This window comes from Peromyscus californicus, unplaced genomic scaffold, assembly GCF_007827085.1.
Source record: "Peromyscus californicus insignis strain IS unplaced genomic scaffold, ASM782708v3 Scaffold_2__1_contigs__length_46816999, whole genome shotgun sequence".
In the NCBI taxonomy this organism is placed as follows: domain Eukaryota; kingdom Metazoa; phylum Chordata; class Mammalia; order Rodentia; family Cricetidae; genus Peromyscus; species Peromyscus californicus.
The window spans coordinates 13751682-13774754 of NW_026294540.1; the positions used below are offsets into that span (position 1 = coordinate 13751682).

The window sequence follows — 23073 nt, forward strand, 5'->3', positions numbered from 1 at the left end:
CCAAAGTTGCCTTCACACTGGAGCATCCAGAAGACACTGAGTGGGCCACATCCATCCCCCAGTTCTCCTAAGCACAAACTTCATTTAGACATGTGGTAGAACTTGTGCAGACAGGCTCAGGAAGGAGTTATGGGGTTGCCAAGCTGCCAACTTATTATCATTATTATTATTATTATTATTATTATTATTATTACTATTATTATTTGTGTGCTGGTGTGTACATGTGGAGGTCAGAGGACAACTTTCTAGATTCAGTCTCTCTCACCAGGGATTGAACTCAAGAAGCCAGGCTTGTACGACAAGCCCTTTTTACCCTCTGAGCCCTCTGGCCAGCCCAAGCAGTGATTCTTTGGGAGGAAGAGGCAAATCACCTACTGAGTGGTTTGTGCTGCCGATGTTCGCTGAGGTCTTGGGACTCTCTGGGTGTGACTAATGCAGGCATATCAATTCCCTTTGTTATCATAGTCCCCTGCTTAGGAATTGAGTTAAATCATATATCCCATCAGTAATGTATATGTATCATAATTTATATACTTATTACTTATAAATTTGATCATATGTCATTAACATAGAATTATAATCTATATTGTAATTACATGAATTCTAATGAGTAAGCACGTAGAAAATATAATAATCACAGTATAATTATTGTCTGTTCAGTCCCTACCCTGTGTAGACACTTGTATTCTTCAAAACAACCCGGTGCGGGCTGGGGATATAGCTGAGATGGCAGAGCGCTCACCCAGCACTTGCAGGAAGGCCTGGGTGCGACCCCCAGTGCCACATAAACCAGGCAGGCTGGCACACGCCTGTGAGATCAGAGGTTCAAGGTCATGCTCAGCTGCATAGCAAGATCAAGGTTAACTCAGGCTACGTGAGACCCTATCTCAAAAAAAAGTCCACAAAAAGAAAACCCAGACTAAACAAAGCACAAACCACCCCAGTGTTTATGTGTTATGCTTTGCTCTACTCTCTCAAGATAAGAAAGTTGGAGATAAGTAGTATTAGGTAACTCACTCAAGATCCCACACACAGAAAATGGCACTGTTAGAATTTAAAAAGATAGATCCGTTCTCTGAAATTATCACTTAACTTTACTCTCTACTAAGTAATTGGTGGCCTGTCTATATCTTAATAGTATTAACATTATTGAAATTTTTACATTATAATTTAAAGATGTTTGTGTATATGGGTGTTTCACATGTGTGTACATTTGTACACCTCCTGTGTGTCTGGTGCCCACAGAGATGGGAAAAGGGGGCATTGAATCCCCTGAAACTGGAGTGACAGGTGGTTGTGAACCACCGTGTGTGTGTGGTAGGAATCGAACCCGAGTCCTCTGGAAGATCAGCCAGTGCTCTTAGCCACTGAGCCATCTCTCTAGCCCCAGTATTATTAAAATTAGTAAAATTGGAACAGGAGCGATGGCTCAATGGCCAAAAGCTTACAGTTAAGAGTTACTGCCCTTGGGGCTGGAGAGATGGCTCAGTGGTTAAGAGCACTGGCTGACCTTCCAGAGGACTCGGGTTCAATTCCCAGCCCCCACACGGCAGCTCGCAACCACCTGTAGCTCCAGGACCCGACATCCTCACACAGACATGCGTGCAGGCAGAACACCAATGCACATAAAGTAAAAATAATTTTTTTAAAAAGTTACTGCACCAGGCAGTGGTGGCACACGCCTTTTATCCCAGCATTGGGGAGGCAGAAGCAGGTGGATCTCCGTGAGTTTAGAGCCAGCCTGGGCTACAGAGTTCCCGCTCTTGCAGAGAACCCAAGACAGTTCACAACCATCAATAGCTACAGTTTCAGGGGGTCCGACACCCGTGTCTGGTTCTCTCAGTTGCCTGTCACATAATGCAAGCAAATATTCATACACATACACTGAAAATAAACCTTTAAAATGATTAAAATTAAAAGTTTCTCTTCAGGTAGTACACATCTTTTGCCTTGTACTATTCATATAGCATGCCATGTTAATATGCTGTTTTTAATATGCATAACTATCCATATATAATCTAATGTACGATTGTGCGGTTGTGTCAACTGTAAACCCAGGAAACGCTAACTATGGAGTGGTGTCGTCACACACAGCGCGCACACAGTTTCGGTTACAGTTGCTCGCAACCAATAATGCTGTTTCCCCGGGAGCTCAGGCTGCCAGCCTCTAGCAGTTCTGCTTCACACATAGGGAAAAGTGGTCACACCTTTTTCCCTCCAACATGACACACGGATCTAAGCAGCAAAGTTCTGCAAGGGAAAGGATGAAAATGGGGGCTCAGCAGGCTGCAGTCGTGCAGGGAACAGCTTGAGAGCAACAGGTTTGAGATGATCTAACTATCCTTAAAGTGAAAGTCAATGACCCCTGGTTTAGAGACACGTGCTCAAGTAAACAAAACCGGGGGTGGGGGATTTAGCTCAGTGGTAGAGCGCTTGCCTAGCAAGCGCAAGGCCCTGGGTTCGGTCCTCAGCTCCAGAAAATAAAATAAAATAAAATAGAATAAAATAAAATAAAGGTGTGTGCCACCACCGCCCAACAAAACCGTATATGCCGGTGAGGTAGTGAGAAATGGGTTGTTATGGTAGTGTTTGCACAAATCCACGATGTCTCAGGAAAACGGCACATGAAGGGATAGAGAGATGCTGATGATTTTCTTCTTTAGTTAGTTGATGGTTTTAAAAAATAATAATAATAAAAAATGAGTCCCTGGCTTGAGGCAGTTGGATCTCAAGCTGGGTCAACAAAAATAAAAATTAAGTCAGACGTAGTGGCCCATGTCTTTAATCCCAGCACTCTGGAGGCAGGGGCAGGTGGATCTGGGTGGGTGAGTTCTGGGTAAGTCGGGGTGACTCAGTGAGACCCTGTCTCAAATAGAAAAATAAAAAATAAAATTAAGGTCAAAAACAGTAAAATGGCGCCAGGCGGTGGTGGTACACACCTTTAATCCCAGCACTCGGGAGGCAGAACCAGGCGGATCTCTGTGAGTTCAACACTAGCCTGGTCTATAGAGTGAGGTCCAGGACAGGCACCAAAATTACACCTGTCTCAAAAAAAACAAAACAAAACAAACAAAAAAAGAAACAAAAATAGCGAAGTGTCTGTGGCTGGCAAGGTGGCTCAGTGGATAGAGATGCTGCTTACTCACAAGCCTGATGACCCAAGTTCAGTATCCAGGATCCATATGGTAGAAGCGGGAATTTAATGGCAGCAAGTTGTCCCTGGGTCCTCCATATATGCACCGTGGTGTGTGTGTGTGTGTGTGTGTGTGTGTGTGTGTGTGTGTGTGTGTGTGTCACACACACAAAAATGTAAATAAAAAGTATTTTAAATTTTCTTACTTTTACTTTGTGTATCTGTGTATATGTGTGTGGGGGAGTGGGTTCACAGAGGCCAGAAGAGGGCACTGGGTCCCCTTGGTCTGGAATGACCAGGTTGTGAGCCGCCAAGTGTGGATGCTGGAACTGAACCCAGGTGCTCTACAAAGAGCAGCGGACAGTCTTAACCTCTGAGCCATCTTGCCAGTCCCCTTTCCATGCTCTTAATCCCACCCCCGTGTGGTGTCTGACTGCCACCAGGCCGGGGCCACACCATGTCCACGGCTGCAGGATGGCAGTGAGTCTTGACACTGAGAAGCAGGAAGCATACGTTCTTCAGCTTTAGTCCGTTGTAGCCCCACAGTTTTGCCTGTTCGGCTTTTTTCTACTATCTTGTCAATTCTTGTAGTATTGATTTCAGAATCAGCTGGTCACTCTCCACAACAGCAAAAAAGCTAGCTGGGGTTCGGGATCCCGTCCCGTTGTCCTTTGGCGGTGCTGAGGGTGGACCCCCAGGTCTGGGACACGCTAGGCAAGTGACCTGTCATCAGCCTGGAGTGCAGTCACCTTAACACTATTGAGTCGTCCAAGCTCCAGATAAGGAAATCTTTCCACTGATTTAGGTTTCTCTTAATGTCAACATTATTTCATAGTTTTTAGAGCTTAAGCCTCTTTTAAAATTATTCCTAAGTATTTATCGAATTTGATGCTACCAGAAATAAAATTATTGGGCTGGTGAGATGGCTCTGCAGATAAATGTTGAACCCTTATGGTATCCTCTGTTCTTCACATGTTCCCTGTGGCCCACATGTACCCATACATTACACTACACACACACACACACACACACACACACACACACACACACACACACACACACAAATCTATTTTTTAAAAGAAATGGAATTATTTTCTTAATCTTCATTGTGTTCTTTGTATAACAATACAATTGATTTTTATATATTGAACTTTTTATTTTATGTGTGTGAGTGTTTTACCTCCATGTATGTATGTGCACCATGTGTGTGCAGTACCTGCTGAGGTCAGAAGAGGGCATCAGAACTGGAGTTACGGATGGTTATAATCTGTCGTGTGGGTGCCGGGAACCAAACCTGAGTCCTCTGCAAGAGCAGTTATTGCTCTTAACTGCTGAGCCATCTCTCCACCTCTGAGTTTCACATATTGATATCAGACCCTGAAATATCACTGAAACTTTTTACCGGTTCTAGTAGGTTTTAGTGAATTTCTTAGAATTCTTTTCTCTTTTAGGAGACAAGGTCTCACTATGTAGCTCTGGCTGGCCTGAAACTCACTATGCAGACCAGGCTGGCCTTGAAATCACAGAGATCCACCTGCCTCTGTTTCTGCCTCCTGAGTGCTGGGATTAAAGGCATGCATTACCACAGCTGACTGTATACTAACTTTAAAAATTAATTAAAAGGGCTGGAGAGATGGCTCAGAGGTTAAGAGCACCGACTGCACTTCCAGAGGTCCTGAGTTCAATTCCCAGCAACCACATGATGGCTCACAACCATCTGTAATGAGATCTGGTGCCCTCTTCTGGCCTGCAGGCATACATGCAGACAGAACACTGTATACGTAATAAATAAATAAATCTTTAAAAAAAAAAAATTAATTAAAAAAAAAAAGAAATTTACTAGGGTATGAGTCACGTATTTGAGTTTCTCAGTGAAGTACTTACTCATCCATACATATTTTTAAATTCTTGTAGATTCTATCTTCATGGTTTGGGAAGTACTTTTTTTGTTGTTTATTGAAACGACATCTGTCTATCCCTAGCTAACTTAGAACTTGCTATGTGGGCACAGATTGGTCTCGAACTTACGGTAGTCTTTCTCTTGTCTCCTGGCCACAAAGAAACAGGTGTGTACCACCAAGCCTGGCTAGATTCTACCCTTAAAACAAGCTGACACGTATGTCTCAGGGTGAGGGAATGGTTTTGATAGACTGTGAGATCCTCAGGGTGAAAAGTGACAGAATGGTATTTGTGACAGTCCACATGGCATGGACAGTGTGACATCATCAGGGCAGGACAGACTGGGTGGCTTAAAAAACAAAAGGAGGGGCTGGAGAGATGGCTCAGAGGTTAAGAGCACTGGCTGTTCTTCCAGAGATCACGAGTTCAATTCCCAGCAACCACATGGTGGCTCACAACCATCCGTAATGAGATCTGGTGCCCTCTTCTGACCTGCAGGTGTATATGCAGACAGAACACTGTATACATAATAAATAAATAAATCTTTAAAAAAAAAAAAAAAGGAATTAGGGACTGGAGAGATGGCTCAGAGGTTAAGAGTGATTGCTGTTCTTGCAGAGGACCCGAGTTTGGTTCCTGTACCCACACATCAGGTGGCCCATAACTACTTGTGATTCCAGCTCCAAGGGATCCCATGCCCTCTTCTGACATACACAATCACCTACTCTCACATCTGTGTATAGAGACACACATGCATAGACATGATTTTTTAAAGTAAGCCTTAAAAATTATTTATTTATTAGTTTATTTTATTTCGACGCTAAGGACCGAGTCCAGGGACTAGGATGTGCTGAAACAACAAGATTTTATCCTCTGTCAGAATCTAAAATCGGTGTCATCCGTGCGATATGTCCCCTGTGACGGTTGTCGGATTGATTCCTTTGGGGCTCCTCCCACACTCTGATACTTGAGTTCTGTTTCCTGACCACGAGGAAACAGGTGTGCACGCTATCACACTGTGTTCAGCTCCAAGCTGAAATGGTATAATGATGGACACGTTGGATTGAAAGCCACCCTCCTCCAGCATGACCTCATTTTATAATTACATTTGCAGTGACCCCATTTCTAATAAGGTCCCCAAGGTTAGAACTTCAGCATCCTTCCTGGGGGACCATAACACAACCCACAAATATATGTTCCTCTTCAGTTTTCCCAAGTGGCATAATCAAGTATCTTTTTTCTTTTTTTGTTTTTGTTTTTGTTTTGTTTTGTTTTTTGAGATAGGGTTTCTCTGTGTAACAGCCCTGGCTATCCTGGAACTCACTTTGTAGACCAGGCTGGCCTCAAACTCACAGAGATCCACCTGCCTCAGACTCCCGAGTGCTGGGATCAAAGACGTGTGCCACCACACCCGGCTTCAAGTATCTTTTGTGTTGACCATAGTCTTTGTTTTATTTTCTGTTCTCTAGATTGAGGACATGTTTAATGAGATCAAGTTTAGTGAATACGTGGACACTGGGAACCTCATCGACAAAATCAACTTACCGGATTTCCTCAAAGTTTATCTGAATCATAGGCCACCTTTTGGTAACACCATGACTGGCATCCAGGAGAGCTTTAACATACTGGGTTTCAAAAATTCCGAAGGGAAAATGGTTATTCGGAGAGAGGATTTCCTGAACTTGCTCCTCACTAAAGGTAACACCCAAGCAAGGACATCTGGTAGCAAGCATCCTTCCCATTGCCAGCAGAAAAAGCCTCTTTAGGGCAAGCAGACACTTTGGGATCCCCATCTGTCATGATGACAGGGCTTCAACCTCCAGGGTCACCTTGTCGTGTCTTGCGTATCTGACAAGTGTAGGTTAATGAGAAGGTCCCTGACCTAAAAATGAGAAACATGTGATTCACGGGCCAGCAAGACGACCCAGTGAGTCAAGGTGTTTGCCATACAGCCCAGGTGACTAGAGTTCAACTCCCAGAACTCACATGGTGGGAGAAGCTGTACTCTGACCCCCGAGCACAGCCATGGCACATGCTCCCCCCACCCACAAAATGAATAAAGTGCAAAAAAAAAATATTTAAGAAAAGTGTGTTTCACACTCAGCTTCCCAAGACTTCCAGTCTCAGCATGCCCACGTGCTGTGGTGGTGTGGTGGTGTTCCGTAGCCCAGGCTAGCCTTGAGTGGTCGCGCTCTCCGTGCTCCGTGCTCACTCTCTCGTTCTGGGGTTGGAGGTGTACACCACCACACCCAGCTTGGCTTGTAAAATGGGGAGGTGTTTGCCAGCTTATCCGTCTCCTTGGGCTATAACGAGGTCAGGGTGGGCTTGGGGTGTCAAATCACACTCCAGGGAGGGTCATCTTGTCCTGTCTTGCATATCTGAGAAGTATTGGGCTTTTTTTTTTTTTTTTTTTTTTTTTAATCACAGTCAACCTAAGATGGCTCTGAGAAGAGGGAGCTTGAAATGAAGCCGAGCCCAGCCTGCATCGCCACGGTCCCTTGCTCAAGCCCCAACATCTTCCCCCCCAGCTTTGTAGTGCCATATAAGGAAGTGTTGGTGACAGACTAGGACTCTGTACATTGTCTTCCTAGCTAAAGAAATGGCAAGAGTACGTCTCTTGAAGTTCTCTGGGCCAGTGAGACGGCTCAGCAGGCAAATGTGCTTATTGCTAAGGCTGAGGACCCCAGTTCAATCTCTAAGACCCACAGAAGCTGTCCTCTGACTGCGAGCATACACCGTGCCCGGTACACACACACACACACACACACACACACACGCACGCACGCACGCACGCACGCACACACCCATGCACGCATGCATGCACACATGCGCAAATAAATAAAGAAATGTAAAATTTAAAAAGATCTCTAGCCAGAGGGGTGGCACACAGCGGTAATGCCAGCACTTGGGAAGTAGAGGCAGGAAGATGGAAAGTTCCCAGCAGGGCTGGAGGCGTAGCTCGGTTATACAGTGTTTGCCTAGCTTGCTTAAAGTCCTCGGTTGAATCTCCAGTATCGCACAAGCCAGACCTGGCGGCCCACATCTGTAATCCCAGCACTTGGGAGAGTTCAAAGGTCATCCCAGCTCGAGGTCAGCCAAGTTTGAGGCCAGGCTGTGATACAGGAGAGCCAGCCTCAAAACAAACAAACAAAACAGAAGACCTTCTCAGTTCTCAACCCGGGTGTGAGACGGAGCCCCAGAGTTAACCAGACTCCTTTTATCCCCCGTGCCCAGGCGAGCACATGACAGAGGAGGAGATGTATGACTGCTTTGCCACGCTGTTCGGCCTGAAACCTGAGGGGTGGAAATTGGAGCCTGCATCCACCTCCGTCAAAGGTACCTGGCCTTTGTCTGGTCTTGTAGCCCCGGCTCACTAATTTGTTACAGACTTAAGTGCATTTGTTCCCTCTGACCGGTGCCAGCCACTGTCCTTAAGACCCTGCCCACAAGAGTCAGTCTTCTGGGAATCCCGTGAATAGGTGACCACAGAGCCAGTGAGTCGTGGCTGTGTCTGCCAGATGGAGCATTCCCTCCCACTCTGCCGGTCCTGTGGCATCTTCTGACTTCCTTCCTTCCTTCCTTCCTTCCTTCCTCCCTCCCTCCCTCCCTCCCTCCCTCCCTCCCTCCCTCCCTCCGTCCCTCCCTCCTTCCCTCCCTCCCTTTCTTTCTTTCTTTTTGGGGGGTGCAGTTTTGAGACAGGGTTTCCCTGTGAAGCCCTGGCTGTCCCGAACTCTCTATGTAGCCCAGGCTGGCCTTGAACTCACAGAGATGCACCTGCCTCTGACTCCTGAGTGCTGGGATTAAAGGTGTGCGCCACCCCACCCCCCAGCCCTTTTTCCCTTCTTTGTTACAATGGGTTCATCTTTCTGGCTCTGGTGGATGAACATTAAGCCACTCCTGGAGGTAGCTGTGGAGAGAGGTGACATCTGGGTAGGTGTACAAACTTCCAGGATCTTAAAGCTCTGTTTCTCTTTCTTTTTAAAAAAAAAAAAATTGGTATTATTTTTATTTTGTGTGCATTGGTATTTTGCCTTCATGTATGTCTGTATGAGGGTGACTGGAATTACAGACAGTTATGAGCTGTTATGTGGGTGCTGGGAATTGAACCTCATAGAGTCTCACTGTGTAGCCTTGGGTGGCCTGGAACTCACTATGTAGCCAGAGCTGGCTTCAGACTCCACCAGCTGCCTCCTGAGTGCTGAGATTAAAGGCATGTGCAACCATGCCTGGCTTTTTTTTTTTTTTTAAATTTGAGGTTGGTCTCTTTATGTAGCCTGGGCTAGCCTTGGACTCCTGCCTCCACCTCCCAAGTGCCAGGATTACAGGTGTGTGCTGCCATATCTGTCTTCAAGTTCTTTTTTTCTCAAAAGTTGTCTTTTATGTCTTTTTATATTCTTTCCCTCCCCCTCCCCCCTCTCTCTCTCTCCCCTCTCCCGTGTGTGTGTGTGTGTGTGTGTGTGTGTGTGTGTGTATGTGTGTGTGTGCGTGTGCGTGTAGACAAGTAATATCACTCACTGAACCACCTCACCCACCCCACTAGTTCTTTTATTTTTCTTGCATGTGTACACGTATGTGATGTGCAGGTGTGTGTTCTTGTTTATATGTGCACGTGAATAGTTATGCATGCATGTGTGTCTGTGTATGAGTGTGGAGGCCGGAAGTGAACACCATGTGTCTCCCTTGATCATTTTCTCCTATATTCATGAAGACAGGGGCTCTCACCAAGTCTGGGGCTCTTCAGTTATGCAAAGTCAACTCAGCGATTCCCCCAAACCCCTTGTCTGCCTGGGGCTGGCTCTAAGAGGCCTCTCCACGGATGGGCTTCTATGTGGGTTCCGGGATCTAGACTCCATCCTCACTTGTATGGCGAGCGCTTTATCCTCCACGACATCTCCCCATCACCTTCAAGGTCTCCAAGGTCATCCCAGCCTTGGGGTGTGTTTGATGGCAGAGGACTTTCCTCACATGCCCAAAGCCCTGGATTCTATCCCCAGCACCAAATGAATGAAAGCTCCTCTTCTTCTTCTTGCTGTACCCCAAGAATGTCCCACCTCTGTCTCTTCCCAGCCAGCTCTCACTAACAGGTGTGACCGTGGTGAGTTTAATCTCAGGAGGAGCTGATTCTAACAGCTCCTCTGGGCCTGCTTGGGCTGGAAAATCTCTACCCACAAGCCCAGGGTAGTTGGTGGTCAGGCCCCCAGCTCCTGAGACTACAGAAGCGAAGATTCCTGGCCTGATTCCCTGCCATCTCTTCCTTTTATGGCCTAAACAGGTTTGCCAGGACCTTGGTTAGCAGGGCTTTATTCCATAATGAACTAGTTTGAAGGGTCAAAGGTGACCCTTAGCACAAAATACTGCCTACCCCCACCCCCCCTTTTTTTTTTCAGAGCTGAGGACCGAACCCAGGGCCTTACACTTGCTAGGCAAGCGCTCTACCACTGAGCTAAATCCCCAAACCCTTTTCCCCCCTTTTTCTTTCAAGGCTTTTTTGCCTTATGTGCATGGGTGTTTTGCCTGTGTGTATGTCTGTGTACCGTGTACTGTGTACCGTGTGCATGCCTGGTGCCCAGGGAGGCCAGGAAAGAGCGTGGGATCCCCTGGAACTGAAGTTACAGATGGGTTTGAGCCACTTTGTGGATGCTGGGAATCGAACCCGGGTCCTTTGGAAGAGCAGCCAGTACTCTTAACCACTAAGCCATCTCTCCAGCCCACCCCCTACTTCTGCTTAGTGCCATTCCCTTGGGTTTTTGAGAACTCCCTCTTATTAGGGGCTTCCTCACTGGAAAGGCACTTGGTTTTCTTCTTCTTGCCTGTCTAGATCCAGAAATCTGCCTCGAAGAAGAACTTCCAGACGAAATCACTGCAGAAATATTCGCGACTGAAATTCTTGGCTTAACCATTTCTGACGGTTCCGGACAGTTGGATCAGTGAGGTCACTGAGAACGTTGGCAGCACAAAGGACTTTGTGGGTGCTTGCGCACACATGTGCGCGTTTTCCAGGAGGTGTTCCTTTGTTCTGTACATGCCTGCCTCCCCGCACCCCCGCCATCCTTTTTAGAGCCTTTAGACATTAAAAGCAGATTCCTCTTAGGCGATGGATCTCACAAAGTTGGACATTGTACTGTCTGTGAAAGAAACGAGTGTGGGCGAAGGAGAGAACGGGCCTGGCAGCTGGATCCCCAGGTCTGATGTGGGGGGGGGCAGGGCGGCGCTCCGCCAGTGGCAGGCCTTCTCATGACATGTATGCTTCATGGAAGTCACCGTCAGCCACTCATGCCCTTCCTCTGGAGTGCTGTCTGTACTGCTGGCCCCAGGAGGGGGGTGTTCTGGGCTCCTGGGAGTGCCAGCCTATTTTTCTTTCTCAGCAAAACACCCAAGCCGTTGTGTGCGGCCGTTCCAACGAGCATCACTGGCCATGCTGAACTCTGGTGGCAACTGCCAAAGAAAATGCAGAAGCAATCTGAGTCCCCCTCGACCTGCACCTGGGCCAGAAGCCACAGAGCCCCCGCTCCTTCGTGCTGCAACTGACGAGCCTTGCCTCACCTCCCCACCCTCCGCTGGACCACCGCCGTGCGCTCAGCGGGCAAAACCGGGGACATTGCGGGACATCTTTCGGTTTACAGTGATGTTTTGTTCCTGCCCTCTGGCCCAACACGGGAGAGCTATGGTCTGCTTTTAGAGTTTGCCCTCGGTTCTAAGGTCTAGTTCTAGCAAGTGTCCCCCCCCCCCCGCCCCCCATCACATTCAGTCCAGTGTACCTGCCCACCCCTACCAGGGCCTTTTCCTTAGACAGCATTAAGGAAGTATTTCTCTTTTGAGGAGTGGGGTAAACATTTTTAAAAATTACTTATTCTTATTTTATGTGCATTAGTGTTTCTCCTGCATGTGTGTCTATGTGAGGTTGTCAGATCCCTACAACTGGGGCTACAGGCAGTTGGGAGCTGCCACGGGGGAGCTGGGAACTGAACTCGGGTCCTCTGGAAGAGCAGACAGTGCTCTTAACTGCTGAGCCAGCTCTCCAGCCCTAAGGGAACACTTCTGATCCTTTAAAGAGCCCTTTTCCTGTAGAGCATGAGAGAGACAGTGCTGCATCTGCACCTCCACGCGGGCACCAAGCCCTCTCCTTATGGGTGTACAGTTGCACGTCTGTCTCAGTGAGAGTCTTCGCAATAGTCTGGAATGAGGAACAGAACCATCTACCCCACACCATGCTGTGTCACGGCGACCTTGGGGCAGGGGGCAGGAGGCACGGTTCTGCAGACACCTGCTTGTCGGAGCATGTCACTAGGACTTTGCAACCTGGTTTATATTTTGTTCTTTTAAAAAAAGAAATCATGGAAAAGGAACACAAGCTTTATGAATCGATTTTGTAGCGGCTAAGGGCCTAGGAGATATATTACCAAGCTGGTTAAAAAGTTCCTGGGGACATTTTAGGGAACAGGAAACGGGCAAATAACTTGTTCTCTTAAAAACAACAACAACAACAAACAACCTGGAACTGAGTACAGCATGGAGACCAGGCAGGACTTCGCTTTCTCCAATCTGGCACCTTTTAATCTTGCACTTCCTGACTGAATCTATTGCAGTGGTTGTCATGAGCAAAACTGTCAGTGCCCTTGAACCCACCGGGGCTGGTGCCACCATCAGAGGCAACTTGGGATGATCTCTCCGTGTTCATCCAGCCATAGAGAAGGAAAACCAAGGTCCTAGTTATGGACATTCCTCCAGGAAGGCCAAAACAGCCAGGGACAGCAGAACTGGTTGCAGCGCCCCACTCTCTCCCTCCCAGTGTGCCAGGGGGACCCTTCAACCTGGGACACTTCCGGCAGGAGACTTCTTGTGGTTGTCTCTTGGTATATTTTGACCGAGGCAGTCAGCAGCTTCAGGGCACTTGAGTAAAGGAAGGGACAGGCCAGCACCATCACCCTGGCCCGCTGGTCCTGGGGATGGGGACAGTGCAGAGAGGCTCAGAGGGCATAGAGCTTGTCTGTTGAGATCAAAAGGACAGAAATTTGAACATCGAAAACGTTACCGGAATGTTCCTTTGAAAAATGAGGCTTCTGCCTAGGAGGCTGTATGTTACTATAAGATTGTGAACTCACAGTCCCATAGTGAGTGATCTTCCAGAACCACCTCTCCTCCCCAATGCCCACCCCACCTCTCCATCCGGCCACCCATCCCCAGCCAGCTCTGAGAACTGTGAGCGCCTGGCCCACGCTGCATTTGCACTGGAAACCCAGGGACTGGGTCCCTGGTCTGCTTCTGATACTTTGTAGCTCTGCTTCTGATACTTTGTAGCTACCTGTGCTCCCTTGGGTGTGGTTAAGCCCTTAAACCTCAGTTCCATCCTGGAATAGCTCCGGGAGGTTTGTGAGGATTCAAAGAGATGGAACAAGTAAAGCATTCCTGGCACAGGGTACCGCTCCCAATACGACAGCAGCTATTATTACCGCAGGCAGAAACTGTACTGGAGAACTGAGAAGTTGCCCGACCGGACTTAACTTCTCCCGGGACTACGGTTTGAGCATCATAACATTCCCACCCTGAAGGCGGTCTCTCTTAGGTTAGAGCCTGGGTCTGCAATATTTGTAGAATGACTGAGTGCACCAGAAACCTCAGTATCCTTTACTGCTTGCTTGCTTTGCTTTGTTTTGTTTTTTGTTTGGTTTTTTTTTTCCCCAAAACAGGGTTTCTCTGTGTAGTTTTGGTGTCTGTCCTGGATCTCACTCTGTAGCCCAGGCTGGCCTCGAACTCACAGAGATCCACCTGGCTCTGCCTCCTGAGTGCTGGGATTAAAGGCTTGCGCCACCACCGCCCGGCAACTGCTTATTTATTGATGATGGCTTTTAGGCAGACGTTGATGTAGATGAGGATGGCTTCCAACTTGTCGTGTAGCTGAGGATGACCTTCAACTCCCCGTCCCACTGTCTGTATGTCATGTGACACTACTGGGGAGATGTGAATAAACATCTACTCAATTCAAACAGGGGCCAAAGTCAGGAAGGCACCACAGTCCAAGGTGGAGAGCCGATGAGTTTTCCCGGGGTCACTTACAGGGACAGAAATGATTTAAGGACAGCTGCACCACCAACGCCCACCCCAGCATGGGGGACAGCTCACCAAAGCTGGGAACCGGGAGCCCGCTGCACAGCCTGCAGGCGGCTCAGCAAGCTGCAGAGTGTCTCTTTGAGGCATGTAAGTTGGTCTAAGCCGTTCGAGCCGGCTCTGTTTGTCTCAGAGTTTGCCCAGCAGGCCTTACTGCTCCTATAATCTGGGGGAGGGAGGAGCCTAGTGAACCTGCTCAGTTTCAGGGACTACCTAAACCTTTTGAGTTGTTTTCTTCCTGTGCCTACGGAGCTTCCCTGCAGGAACGTCTCACCTCCCCTTGGAACATCCTGTGTCTTAGTGAACTTCCCAAGATGGAAAGTTTCTTGTTTTGTTTGCTTGTTTTTGTCTTTCAAGACAGGGTTTCTCTGTGTAGTTTTGGTGCCTATCCTGGAGCTCGCTCTGTAGACCAGGCTGGCCTCAAACTCACAGGGATCCTCCTGGCTCTGTCTCTCCGAGTGCTGGGATTAAAGGTGTGCGCCACCACCGCCTGGCCTAAGACGGAAGGTTTTATGTCAGAGAAAATTGCTACACAGCACTCACAAGTGCTGGATGACAGTCATGTGCCACCATCCACAGCCAGTTCTTCCATGTCCCTTTAATAGCTTTTGACTTGAAGTGAATGTCGGGTCCTCCCAACCCTCCACCTCAGAGTTGGCAAATTCTTCAAGGGGATTCCTTCAGGCCCGTGGTCTCTATCTCAGTTCCCCAGACCTTAGGCTGTAGGGCAAGCATAAGTGTGGACATTGTAGAAAAGAGTGCCCGTGCCAGGGAACCAACCCAGCTTTAGTGACAGTCACGAGAATTTGGACTCTATGACCCCCGCATGTGATAGCATTCTCCTCTTAGTGTTGTTCAACCATTTTGAAAATGAAAAGGAACATCTCTTAGCTTTCAGACTGGACAAAAGCCGACAGTAGCCTTGGTTTGCCCACAGGCTGGAGTCTTCCCACTTCTGCCTTGCTTCATAGGCCAAGTCACTCACCCTAAGAGATCATCACAACGATACTGAATCTATACAAAATACCCGACAGCCTGGTGTGGTGGTGCAGGCCTGTAATCATAGCACTTAGGAGGTAGAGGCCGGAGAATCAGGAGTCCAAGGTCATCCTTGGCTACATAGTGAGTTTGAGGCCAGCCTGGGCTACACAAGACCTTGTCTTTATAATAATAATAATAATAATAATAATAATAATAATAATAATAAATAACATAAAAGCAATACGTGCCCATATCCTACAAAAGATGTTAAGGTTGTAACAAACAAAAGACAAAGGCCAGATGTCGCATGGCCGCCTGCATCTGTCTGCTGACGTAGCTTGGAGAACCCAGGTGACTGAAGGAAGCTCAGCGCTTAGTTAATAGTGCCGAACCAGTGGTCATTCCGCGGCTTTTGCTCACCAACCGTGGTCCTCTCTGTAAGACAGTCACGTTAGGGAAGCTGGTGAAGGGTCTGTGGGGACCCTCTGCACTGTCCTCCAATCCCTCTAAATCGAAAATGATTTAAAAATGGGGGCCAGGGGCGGTATTTTATTTTTGCTGTGCTGTGAACTACACTCGGGGTCTTGCCCATGCCAAGCAAATGCTCTGCCGCTGAGTCACGCCCCCAGCCTCTACAAAAGCCGCCTTTGCTGCTGTGTCCCGGGTCTTACTCCAGGGAACATTCCCGAGACCACTGCCCCCCACCACACCCGACACCCCTGTTCTCCGACACCCCTAACCCATCCTAAGCAGGCTGAGAGATGGTGCAAACCAAAAGGGTTTTCTGGGAGACCTTTGCATCCTGGGGCTGTCGCTCCTGGAGTCACAGGTGCGTTCGCGGTGAGCACGGTCTCTAAGGGTTTGGCCGGCAGGTCCCGGGAGGCAGCTGACTGCAGTAAACAGAGGCCTTGGGAACCGGTATCTAGTTACCACCCTGTGTTCATGTCATTTAACTACCCTCTGCTATCTCTGCTTGCAGGAGTACGAAGGAGAAAAGGAGGGGTCAGGGAACCGGCATTCGGGTGCACACCTGTAATCCCAGCAGTCAGGAGGCTGAGGTAATATCGGCACAAGCGCACCACATGTGTGGTTGATTGCCACAAGGGCAGAACATGTATGAAGCAACCTCCGTGGTGAGAAGGGGGCTCAGGTTTGCCTAGAACTGGAGCTACAGATGGTTGTGAGCCACCATGTGGGGTTCTGGGAACCGAACCCTGGTCTATCTGGATGAGTAGGAGCCAGTGCTCTCAACCACTGAGCCATCTCCTCAGCCCAAACCTAGGGCTCTTACGCATGCTAAGCAGGCTCCTTACAGCTTAACGGCACCACCAGCCCCTCGTGTCTTCATTCACAAGCCAAGAACAAAGAACTTCACTTGTTTACCCAATCCCAGTTCCGTGCGTTCACTACACACGAGAGACTACATAAGCCAGAGTTAGCTGTCCCCTGAGAAGTGCCTGTCCTCCGTGAATAAGACAGGTGTGGCTCTCACCTCCTAGGGGCATGTGCCAAACAAATAGTCCCACTGTGCTGGGAGACTGGAGGGAAGGCCTGGGCCCCGGGAGACTGACATCAGAGAGGACTGTATTCTGGAGAAACAGGGTGAACGTTCCAGCCAGTGTGTCCCAAAGCCGGGAGCTTGGGAAGGGCGTGTGTGTGTGTGTGTGTGTGTGTGTGTGTGTGTGTGTGTGTGTGTATCCCCAGGATACTGAGGGCATCATGAGCTCCAAGTTCCTTCCTTGGTGCCATATCCTTTCACATGTGATCCTCCTGTGTCTGAACAAGAATGTTTTCATAAACAAGAATGTTTTCATACATGGAAGGGGCAGGGAGACAGAGACCAGCCAACGGTATAAGTGGAAGTTCCTCCCCGCCCCCCCCCCCCCCCCCCCCCCCGCCCGCTTTCTCTCAATCTTATTGCATTTATGTTCTCATTTTGTGAAAGGAGAGACACATGCATGCTAAGGTATATGTGTGGAGGTCAGAGGTCAGCTTGCAGGAGCTTGGCTCTCGCCTTCTGCCGTGTGGGTTTTGGGGATCAAAAGCAGGTCATGTGGTTTGGCAGAGAACATCTTTACCCACTGAGCCAGCCTTCTTTCGGGTCCCATTATTTCTTCACAAGCAAAAAGCCTTCATGTGGGACAAGGTGTTTCTCTGAGGATCTAGAAACTATATATATGTGTGTGTGTGCACACGTGTACACACACACACACACACACACACAAGCTGCAATTAGTTCCAACCCTGAAGCTAATCATGAAATTAAACTGACGTCAAAACTCGAAGAGTATTTCAGTCCCATAGGTCTGGAGTCCTTGAGGGGTGCCTATTCATCCTTTCATGGTTTCCAGGGATACCAACATTGAAGGGGATGCTGGGGATTGAGCCTAGGGCTTTGAACACGATAAGCACATGCTAGACCCCTGAGCCACACCCCTAGTTGAAAACATTTGTTCTTAACTCTGTTTTGTTTGCTCTGTGTTGGGTACCATGCTGGGGACAGAACCAGGGCAGAGTTTGCCACCCTCAGATGCCCGAGCTAACAATGGCCCAGTGTCAGCCATACGTGCTACTCCGTGCTACATTGTGTCGGAAAGCGTGGTCCTTGCCTTAAGAAGGTTACATGACAGAGAAAAGGCCTGTGAGAGACCCGGGGTCAGGGCAGGGGCAGCGCAGAGGAGGAAGGGATCAGAGAGGAAGGAGAAATTACAGAAATGAAGCAAGCTATCCCAGGCGGTGAGCGCGTCGGAATAGCAAGAGACAGCTGACGGATCCCGAGGGTGCCAGGGATGGGGGTAAGGGCAGAAGATCAGTCCAGAGGAGGCAGTGGGTTACAGTACAGGTCTGGGGTACTGAATCAAGAAGGCTAAGCCAGGAGTGGGGGATGGGAGTGGAGGTATAGGTTGTGGAGGTGGCAGTGGTGGCACACGTCTTTTACCCCAGCACTTGGGAAGCAGAGGCAGGCGGATCTCTGAGTTCCAGCCTGGTCTGGAGAAGCTAGTTCCAGGGCAGCTAGGGCTACATAGAGAAACTGTCTCGAAAAACAAAATCAAAACCCAAAACCGGGTTGGGGATTTAGCTCAGTGGTAGAGTGCTTGCCTAGCAAGCGCAAGGCCCTGGGTTTGGTCCTCAGCTCCAGAAAAAAAAACCAAAAAAACAAAAACAAAACCCCAAAACCAACCAAACAAAAAGGCTAGGTTGGATTAAAATGGAAGGGAGGGGAGGATCGAATTTGTATCTTGGAGGCAGAAGGATGCACGGGAAAGGGGAAGAATTTACTTGCGTAGTTCAGAAAAGCGAAGGAAGAATAAACGAGGCTTAATGCGATGAAGGCGCAGCTGAGTGTGTATTGATCACGACCTCTAGTTTGTGGTAATAGAAGGTGGCTCTGGTTAGCTTGGGTGGAAAGGGGCTTTATTGGAAGGACATCAGGTAATCGAGAGAATCTGGGGAGAGGCAAGATCAGCATGGGCAGGACCACCACTGGGCGAGTCACCTTCCAGTCCCCACAGGTTCTCCAAAGGCCATGCCTCCCACACGCCTTTCTCTTCTCTGCCTCTCCGTCTTCTAAAGTGAAAATCGAAAGCTAGTGTGGGCCAGCAAGACGGCTCGGCAGGGAAAGCGGCTTGCTGACAAGGCTGAGGACCCGAGTCGGAGCCCTGTGACCCACATGGTGAAGAACGCTCCTTGAACACCATCTTCTGACTTCTGCACATACGCCAAGGCACAAGACACATGTACACACACACACACACACACACACACACACAGAGAGAGAGAGAGAGAGAGAGAATGTTTAAAACAACAATGAAAAGAAGTGCTGGGTACCATGGTACATGCCTATAATCCTAGCACCTAGAAGTCAGGCAGCAAAATGGCCTCAAGTGTGAGGCTAGCCAGGGCTACAATAACAAGATCCTGTCTCAGAAATAAGTAAATAAATCAAGACAAATCAAAACCCCAGTGTAATACCACTTCATCAACCAAGTTGGCTAAATAAAAAAGACTGCCAATAACAAGTGCTGGCAAGGAGTTGGCGAAGTTGGACTCTTTGCCGATGGGATATAAAAAGGTCCTGCTTTGGAACGTGGAAGTTCCTGAAAAATATTTAGCATAGCCTCTGTCTGACCGAGCCATTCTGTTCTTAGGCATACTGCCAAACAAAAGGGAGTTATCCACACAAAGCCCCCACACTAACGTTCACAGCAGCATCATTCATAATCAATGAGAGGACACACTCGGGCACAGCTACATAGTCAAATATTGTTTAGACATATTTTCGATCTTTTCATTTCAGCTAGAAAAAGAAATCGTACATGCTACAACATGGATGAGCCTTGAGCACATGCTAACTGAAATCACTCGCACATGGCACACATTGTAGTATTCTCCTTTTGTGAAACATACGTGCTAGAGTTTGAATCTGGACTGTGCCCCACAGACCGAGTGTTAAAGGTTTGCTCTCCAGACTTCAGGAGCCAGACTGAGTGTAAGTTAGGTCATTGGGGGTATGCTCTTCAAGGGTCTACAGGGATTACTCCTCTCCTCTCTTCTCCCCACTTCCCTGCCCTCCCTTCTCCTCAGCTCCCTATCTCCCTTCCTTCTGCATCCTGGCTGCCTTGAGATGAGCAGCTCTGCTCCCTCCCATTCCCTGCATCTTACCTTGTCACTGACGCTGGCCCTGAACTCACAGAGATCTGCCTGCCTCTACCTCCTGAGTGCTGGGATTAAAGGCATGCGCCACCATGTCCGGCTAGAGTAGCAAAAATTTTACTAATACAAGCTAGGTGTGGTGGCTCACACCTGTAATTCCAACACGGAGTCACATAACCTGGGCTACAGAATGAGACCCTGTATCCTAAGGGGGAGAAATCAACTCATGAACAAGGCTAGGTGCCATGCCCAGGAATGAAATCCTAGCTGCAGGGAGATGGGCCCCTTTAGTGGGTCCTGTATTCAAATCCAAGGGCTCCCACCCAGAACTAGGGAGGATGTTCAGATTTGGGAAAGCCACACACGAGACTCTAGAAGGATTTTGGGTGGTTTTTGAAATTCGTGATCTTAGAACTGATCCTAGTATAGCTGAGTGGGAGAGTACTTGCCTAGTGTGTGAGAAGCTCTGGGTTTAGTCCATAATCCTGTGAAACAATACAAAACTCACCACATAGACCAGGCTGGTCTCAGACTCATAGAGATCCACTTGAGTACAGGGATTCAAGGTTCACCATGCCTGGCAACAGAGTCTGTTTGTGGAAGGGTTCCAACTTTAATCCAGGTCACTAGGTCATAACCAGACTACCCAAGTTTAATACTTTAATATTAGAGGAGATATTATCTCACTTTGAACACATTAATCTTCCTTTCTTCCCCTGCCCCCCTTTGACAGGATGTCATGTAGCCCAGGCTAGCCTCTAACACATTATACAGTCAAGGATAACTTTGAACTTCTGATCCTTTTACCTCTACCCCAAGCGCTAGAATTACAGGCCTGTAGAAGCAGGCCCAGCTTTGTTGTGGAATATTACTTTAACTGTGTAAAGATGTGTTACATTTTTGTTTGTTTTGTTTTTCCGAGACAGGGTTTCTCTGTGTAGCTTTGGAGCCTGTCCTGGAACTCACTCTGTAGACAGGGCTGGCCTCGAACTCACAGAGATCCGCCTGACTCTGCCTCCCGAGTGCTGGGATTAAAGGTGTGCGCCACCACCGCCCCATGTGTTACGTTTGTTTATGATGCATTTGTATAACTATGTAAAGATGTGTTGCATTAGTTTCACCTTGCCTGCCTAAGAAACCTGATTGGTCTAATAAAAAGCTTAATGGCCAATAGCTGGGCAGGAGAGGGATGGGTGGGGCTGGTGGGCAGAGAGAATAAGGAGGAGGAGGAGTCTAGGATGGAGAGAACAGGGAGAAAGTGAAGAAGATGCCCCGGGGCCAGGCAGCTGCCAGACAGACAGACACAAAGTAATTCACACAGAATGAAAGAACAGCAAAAAATCCCTGAGGCAAAACGTAGATGAAGAGAGACTGGTTAAATTAAGTTGTAAGTGCTAATGTGAGCCGGGCGGTGGCGGCACACACCTTTAATCCCAGCACTCGGGAGGCAGAGGCAGGCGGATCTCTGTGAGTGCGAGGCCAGCCTGGTCTATAGAGCGAGATCCAGGACAGGCACCAAAACTACACAGAGAAACCCTGTCTCGAAAAACAAAACAAAACAAAACAAAAACCCAAAACAACAAAGAGAGAGAGAGAGAGAGAAAGAGGAGAGAGAGAGAGAGAGAGAGAGAGAGAGAGAGAGAGAGAGAGCGCCTATACACAGCTTGGGTGTTAGTTTTCTGTGAAAGAGAGATTGTCTCAACTGGGTCAGGTTTATCAGCGGTGTGTCCTTTCTGTTCCTGTTTCAGAGGAAGGGACAATATTGCAGTATGTGGCTGGAACTTTCTCCTCACCCGCTCCCCCCACACACATCCCCCCACACACACACATTTTCTGGGCCTGGCTGATGTCCTGTTCCCCAAACCACAGAGCACCTCTGTCTGTGACCGCCACACTGGTGAGTTGGTAAGCTGCAGAAAGAGCCCAAGCGAGAGGCCTGCAGTTCCCTCCCAATTACACATCTCCGTTCCAGAGATGGAAACCTCCTCCACCCTGCAGTGGTGAACCAGCCTCCACCCTGGAGGTGTGCCTAACAGCAGACATGGAGAGTTGAATTTAGCAACCCAGGAAAGAGGGGAGTTTGACTTCAGGCTCCTGGGTGGGGCTTCATGATGCCAGCGATCTTATGGGTCCCCGGATTTAGCAAATGCTTTCTGGTACACACAAGCGCTTATACAAAACAAAGCTGTTAGCCCGGCGGCGGTGGTGGCGCACGCCTTTAATCCCAGCACTCGGGAGGCAGAGGCAGGTGGATCTCTGTGAGTTCAAGGCCAGCCTGGTCTACAGAGTGAATTTCAGGACAGCCAGGACTGTTTCACAGAGAAACCCTGTCTCGAAAAACCAACCAACCAACCAAACAAACAAACAAAAAAATATAAACTGTTTCCTCTTCATAAGAACCCCCTGAGGTGAGAGCTGTTAGTGTATCTTCATTTTAAAGACGAGGCTCAGACCAGAGGTGACAAACTTCTGTTACCCTGAGATCATCTTGTGCTCTTAACCTGTCTGGGAGACTAATGTTTGTGGAGAATTTGACTGGTAGTTTCTGGTCCATAGTTAGATTGACCCTCGAATTGAAAGCTTCAAAAGTACCAAGAAGAGGATCCAGCCACAGCGGTACATATGGGTCATCCCAATACTCAGTAGACTAAGACAGGAAGATCACAAGTTTGAGGCCAGCCTGAGCTATAGAGTGAGTCCCTGTTTCTAAAAAGAAAAAGAAGCGGGGCAGTGGTGGCACACGCCTTTAATCCCAGCACTCGGGAGGCAGAGCCAGGAGGATCTCTGTGAGTTCGAGGCCAGCCTGGACTACAGAGTGAGTTCCAGGAAAGGCGCAAAGCTACACAGAGAAACCCTGTCTCAAAAAACAAAACAAAACAAAACAAAAACAAACAAAAAAAGAAAGAAAAAGAAAAACTAAGCAAGTATTTGAGAGTCAGCAAGTCAGCTCAGCAAGTAAAGGAACCTGTCAACAAGCCCGGCAACCTGGGTTTGATCCCCAGAACCCACATAGTGGCCGGAGAGAACCAACATGGTGTGTGTATATCCCCTTCTAAATAAAATAGCCAATTAAAATTTAAAAAGAAAGTACTTGGAACCATCTTAAGGCCAAGACAAGGTAGACCGAGACTGGGATGATGCTGTTCCAGCAGGGAATCGAACTTGTTACACCTGTTAGCTTTGGCATGTTTCTTTTTTGTTTACAAACTATTCATTTCTGTAATCGAGCCCACACAGATAAGACCTTACATTTTTTAATACCGTGTTATCTGTGCAAATGGGAAAAAAAATTAATGTTTCTA

At 48.2% G+C, this 23073-nt stretch overlaps 1 protein-coding gene across 4 annotated transcripts in view; it reads left to right on the top strand.

Annotated features, from left to right (window-relative positions):
- The window catches only part of Cfap251 (cilia and flagella associated protein 251), a 99911-nt gene that overhangs the window by 66000 nt on the left and 10838 nt on the right, over positions 1-23073 (top strand). For 2 of the 4 annotated variants that reach the window (XM_052755380.1, XM_052755379.1), the window contains exons 20-22: positions 6502-6730; positions 8267-8368; positions 10851-16176. In XM_052755380.1, coding sequence (XP_052611340.1) covers positions 6502-6730; positions 8267-8368; positions 10851-10963 — 444 coding nt within the window. In that variant the 3' untranslated portion in view covers positions 10964-16176. Of the gene's footprint in view, positions 1-6501; positions 6731-7459; positions 8369-10850; positions 16177-23073 lie in introns of those variants that run through there. The other 2 variants (XM_052755381.1, XM_052755382.1) reach the window with 2 other exon arrangements.